Source organism: Emiliania huxleyi (genome assembly GCF_000372725.1).
Source record: "Emiliania huxleyi CCMP1516 unplaced genomic scaffold EMIHUscaffold_497, whole genome shotgun sequence".
Lineage (NCBI taxonomy): Eukaryota > Haptophyta > Isochrysidales > Noelaerhabdaceae > Emiliania > Emiliania huxleyi.
In genome coordinates, this window is record NW_005198267.1 from 51698 (window position 1) to 57207 (window position 5510).

The following is a 5510-nucleotide window of genomic DNA, read 5'->3' on the forward strand; positions in this document are numbered from 1 at the left end:
GCAGACGACAAGCAGGTCGGACTCGCACAGGGCGCCGCGCCCCTCTCGCCCACCCACCCGCCCATCCCTCGTATCCGCGCTCCCATGCACACCACCTCCCTGCCCGCCCAACCCCGACCTCCCGCGCTCCGCCGCCTCAGGCGACCTTGCGAGACATGTGGTGGAATTGCGCACCCGCCGCGGCCGAAGCCACACTTGAAGCCACCACCGCCGCTGCGAGCAGATACGGGCGAGTACGGCTCTAGCGTACTTGAGCCCTGGTGTGGACGATTCTTTTGCGGTATCTTGATGTATCTCTCCATATCTGACCATATGCCGCCATATCCCGCCATATCCCGCCATATCCCGCCGTATCCTGCCCTATCCTGCCCGCCTCACCGGCCGAGCAGCCCGGCCTCTCTCCGCCGTCCGCGCTCCGGCCCCGCACAGAGCGCGAGGACCGAGGAGCAAACAAAAAAGAAACGTAGACTCGTTGTGCTCGAAAAGGGGATTGTCGTTGAAGAAGGCACACGAGCTGACACGCGAGCTGACACATGCACCCGCTAACACATGTCGCCCGCAGCGCGCTCACGTGCCCTCACCAGTTCACCTCAAATGCCCGACCCGGCGAGCCACTCCCGGAGCTCGGCGGAGCCAACCTCGAACGAGTGCGGGAAGACGATGGACGGCTCCGTCCCGTCCGGCGTTGCCGGTGGGGTGCGCAGCGGCTCGTAGCCCTCCTCGGTGTCGCCAGTCAAACGTGCATGGGGCGCACTGCCACTGGTCGAGCTGCTCGAGCGAGATGTGCCCTTCATCTTGATCGCCTGGCGCCAGCGCGCCTCCAGCTGCTTGGCGGCGGGGTTGTTGGCATGCATATGCTGCCAGTGCGAGAAGAGCTGTGAGGGCTTGCAGCTCCCGTTCATCCGAAAAGGCCGTGCGTGCAGCGGGGCCCGTCAAAGGGGCAGCCGGATGGCGCAAGGGTTGGGCAAGAAATTTGTCGCCCATCACCATGTCGGTGAGCTTGCGCATCACGAGGAGCTTCTTGGCCCACTTCTCGGGTTCTTGTGGAAGATCTCGCTCGCCTTGTCGGTCCACTCGCATGCGGTGCCACGGCCGCGGCGGAACCTCTGCTTGCATCTCACCTTCCGAGCTGCTGCCGTCGCTGTGTCGTGATCCCGCTTGTGCTTCTTACGGTTGCGCTTGCGTTCGGCGCTCTTCTCCTTCTTGTCCTTGCGATGCTTCATCGATGATGACGAGCTCTAAAGAAAAAAGAAAACACACAACCCAAGGGAGGGGTTGGAGGACGGCACGCCGCCACCACACAGGGATTTAAATGCGCGAATAAATAAATAAACAAAGAGCTGGACAAATACCAAATTCCAAATCGCAAACATAGAAACCCAAACACAGGCGGCGACGTGGCATACGAGCTCATAGGAGAAGGAGGCGCACAACTTCCAAGGACGCACGAAATAAATAAGCAGACATCTCCTCCGATGATCGCCTCGAGACTATAATACTAGAAATCGCGCCTCCCTCTCCCTTGTCTCCCAGTAGCTAAAAGTACACGTACGTAATACGAGAATACGAGAAGGATACCTAGGTACGCAGCTGCGAGACGCCTATAAAGACGTCGCCGAAAACTGCGGGCAAGAAGCAACGAGAATCGGAAGAGCAAGAGGAGGAGGATGCTGCGGCGATTGCTGAGCATGATCGCTGTGATGCCTCGACCGCCGGGAGCGTCGGCGCTGGCATTTCGCGCTGAAGGCCAGCTGTTGGCGGTGCTGCACATCCCGAAGGCCGCTGGTTCATCGCTTATTGCAGAGGCACGTCGGATGCCAGGATACAGGCTTGCAATCTGGCTCCGCACCACCACTCGAATTGCGAATGCTGCTTCCGCGCCATGTATCGCTCCGGCACATTCCACGTCACCATGCTGCGGTCGCCTCGTGCTCACATTCTCTCTCAGTACCTCTACAGCGCCAACTCCACCTGGGGGCAGCGAAACTCGAAGGCGTTCGCAAAGATGCACCCTTCGGCGATGAAGATGCCCGCCATTGGCGCGAACGGCGAATGGCGTGAGCCATACCTCAAGTGGCTGCAGCATTACGCGCGTCTCCGAGGTGACGGGACGGCAATGATCGAATGGACACCAGCAGTCGGCGACTATTTGACACGTACAATCCAAAAGTCTTCAGGCACGGGTTCTGTCTTGCACACAGACTGGATACGATCACCAAGACTACATCGGCAACGCAGCGCATCATGCATCGCGCTCGGATCCCCCACCGTACTATGGCGCCAATCGCATGCTGGCGCTTGAGGCCCTAGGGCTCATCCAATCAGTGGGAGTGGTGGAGCTGTATCGTGAGTCGTTGTGCCTCATGGAGTTTCAGGTCGCGGCAATCTGCCGTCTGGCTGCACGTGTGAGGAGCCGCGTCGACGCCGTGAAGTGAAGAATGCCGGTGAGGTCTTGCACGATGTCCGCCAAATATCTGACAACGAGGAAGAGGCGAAACTCATGGACGTATTGGCTGAGCCAGACACACACGTATACCGCGACGTATGGTCTGCGTCACGTCGAGACTATGACCGGAAAGAGGCTGCTTGCATGCCTCGATTGGAAGGAGCTGAGCTCCTGGATTGCGTACATGCACATGCACATGTATCGAGACCATCATGGTCTCAAAGACCAGCATGATCTCAGCGCTGAAGTTGGGGAGGCTACAACCTTGCGAGCGTTGGGACAAAACACCTCCTCGTCAAGTGTACATGAGCTTACTGCCACGGCGGTAGCGACGCGTGCGTCCCACGATAAAGCAAGCGATCCAGTTTCCTTGAGGCAACTAGTAGGACAACGAGGGAGCCGTCGATATTTTATTATTGAGGTTGAAATTACTCCCCATAGGAAAGAAAAATGCCCCAAAGCTGATAGATGCAAATGCATACTCTCGATTCAGAGGAATCATCCTATCTCCGCATGCTGCAGATTGCAAGGCGCGGTGTGATGTGCATACAGTGGGGGTCCGAGGTGACATTTTCAGGCTGGGAACCGAGCAAGTGCGCTCGCCGGCCAAAGTGGGGTCGCGGGTGGCCATGCGAAGTGGTTTCGCGCACTGCCCGCTGTAGCCCCCCCGAAGCGCCGGAGCGTGACCGAGTGTCGCCCCATGACCCCCGGCGCCGGCCCGAGCGCTGAGACCGAATGTGAAGCCAATGCGCGCGCCCCAACCCCCAAGCGCGGCACTCCTCGGCTACGGCATGCTGACACGGATCCCTATCCTCTCAGATTGCTATCGATCGGCGATATTGGATCTCGCACGCGACGTCGACGACTGACAGGTAAACGCACTTTGTCAATGTGCAGGTCGAGCTACCAACCGTTGCGGAGCGGTTCAGCCTCGGAAGCCATACTATGCAGCGGTGATTAGGTGGGAGGGCATGCGCTCGCACACATGAGTCCGGGAGCTCCCCGCCGGCGCTTGGTGCCCCAGCCAGCTCCGCCTTGCCGCGGCCCCTACGCAGGCGTCCAGCACCGACGTCGTTTGCGAGCGTCGGGTGTTGGCTGCTCTCTAGCCCCGTCACCCACCGCGCCGTCACCGTCCGCTTCGCGGCGTGCGAAACGCTCGCGTCTCCGCGTTTCCCTGCGCCGCCACCAGGGGGACGCTTGCGCCTTGCCCCCTGGCCTGACGCGCGACCCTGCGCAGATGGCGCGCTCCGGCACGGACCGACGGAGCAGCGACCGCCCGGGCAGTCGCTGCTCCGCCCGCGCACCGCTGCCGCCGTCGCCGCCGCCGCTCCGCCCTTTCCATCAGTGTGTCTCGTGTGTGAGAGTGCACTGTCTGTCACGCCTGTACCTGCGAGCTGCGTCTCTCCTCCGAGGCTCAGGCTGTCCTCTCACTCTGAGATATATCTGTCTCGCATATCGTCTGAGAAGTCAAGTCTCACGAGAAAAGAACGTCAAACTCTCTCCTGTCGAGGTGTCGGCTGTCGCGTGTCGTGTGCGCGCGGCGATTGTAACCGGGGAGGCCTGCGCAGCTTCTAACGATGCACAGAAAACGGGCCACACAAATGCCGTAAAGGACAGGCGCGGGACGTGAGGAGATGCGCGGCCGACACCCAGCAGCGGCTCTGCGGCGGGGAGGGGGGAGACACACACAGGAAGCACGATGCGTACAGTGATCGCGTGTCATGCGCCATCACCGACGTCGGGCGGGAGAGGAGCTCCAGCCAACAGTAGTGGCGAGCCAGCCTGCGCTGCACGATGAAATAGTACTCGTGCTGACGCATCCTCGCCCGAGTCATATTCCAAGTGCCCTGCGACAGCCCGCGTGCGACGGGAAGAAGAGGTGCGAGGCTGAGAAAATAAGAGCTTGATCGCGCCACCAACGTCAGCGTCGGGCGCAGTGATGAGCTCGAGCAGCTCTCGTCGAGCAAGCTCCGCCTCCGAGCTCTCGCAGCAGCCATGCGCGTGCGCGCAGCCCAGATTCTCGCTCAGCGCCTCCGCCTTGGGGTTTGAAGCAGGTCCGCCGTAGCGCTCCGCGCCTGCGCCGGCGGCGGGCGGTGTAGAAGGCCGCTCGCGATGGCTCCGTCGTGTGCCTCGACCGTCCGACCTCAAGTGGTGACTACCCTCGCTGTCGCGCGGCCGCTTGGCAGCGGCGCCGACGCTGCCGTTGAGTCTGTCCGTGGCCGCCGCGTCACTCGGCACGGAAGCCTCCTTGCCGGTGGACATGCCGGGGGGGCGTGAGGGCCTGGAGGGTGACACAGACGCACAGGGGAGCGCGCGCCGCCGAAGTGGTTTGGCGCACACCTCGGACGAGGAGGGTGGCCACCCCTCGGTTCCCAGCCTGAAGAAGTGGCCTCGGTCCCACCAAGCAACCATGATCTAGTTACTATTGTACACCACGACCCTCATTTCTTTAGCCGCAAGGGGCTATGGATTCAGGCAGATTTGCTTGGACTTGTTCAAGGCGCAGACACAGCAGAAAGCAACTGGTTTGCGGAGGCGTGAATCCTTTAGGATTCTCGCCCGCTCTGCTGAGGGGAGGGGACGGTCGACTCTACTCTCAGTCTTACCATTCATGGACAATAGTGTCTGTGACGGCGGTCACATTCACAGCGAGGTCAGTTCACAGCCGAGCAGCCGATCCTGACACGCTTCACTTTCACGGCCCCGCCGCGGCTCGAGCAAGGTCGATGGCGATCGATGAGAATCTATTGTACAACGACTCGTCGTACCAAAGTGACCGAAACACCGAGACAACCTTGAAGCGCACACTTGAGGCTGCAAACGTACCCGTCTACACGACGGACCTTTTGCCAGTGGTCGACACGAGACCCTGCATGTGCAATGGAACGCACGTCCAAAAGTGGTGTCACGTCTTGCCCCCAAAGGATTGCAATCCGATGGAGTCAATGAGCCATGGTGGTGCCGGTACGCTGCTACAGCCCAGGCAAAGGGCACGTGGGCACATTGCCACGGCGCGAGTGCATCAAAGCGCGCAGGCACTGGCGGCCATGTTCCGAGCTGAGGA

General features: G+C 60.8%; 2 protein-coding genes across 2 annotated transcripts; both read right to left on the minus strand.

The window, feature by feature from the left end:
- Window positions 1–590: 590 nt before the first annotated feature.
- Window positions 591–1223, minus strand: EMIHUDRAFT_246218 (hypothetical protein; the record flags this gene model as incomplete). The annotated part of the gene is made up of 3 exons (XM_005767397.1): window positions 591–875; window positions 988–1029; window positions 1122–1223. 3 exons carry the CDS (start codon window positions 1221–1223, stop codon window positions 591–593), a joined length of 429 nt encoding a protein of 142 aa, XP_005767454.1.
- A 2697-nt stretch (window positions 1224–3920) lies between these two features.
- Window positions 3921–4708, minus strand: EMIHUDRAFT_246221 (hypothetical protein; the record flags this gene model as incomplete). Its single annotated transcript, XM_005767398.1, has 5 exons — window positions 3921–3948; window positions 4073–4107; window positions 4180–4293; window positions 4367–4521; window positions 4606–4708. The coding sequence occupies 5 exons, from the start codon at window positions 4706–4708 to the stop codon at window positions 3921–3923; spliced, it is 435 nt and encodes a 144-aa protein (XP_005767455.1).
- Between the last annotated feature and the right edge of the window lie 802 nt (window positions 4709–5510).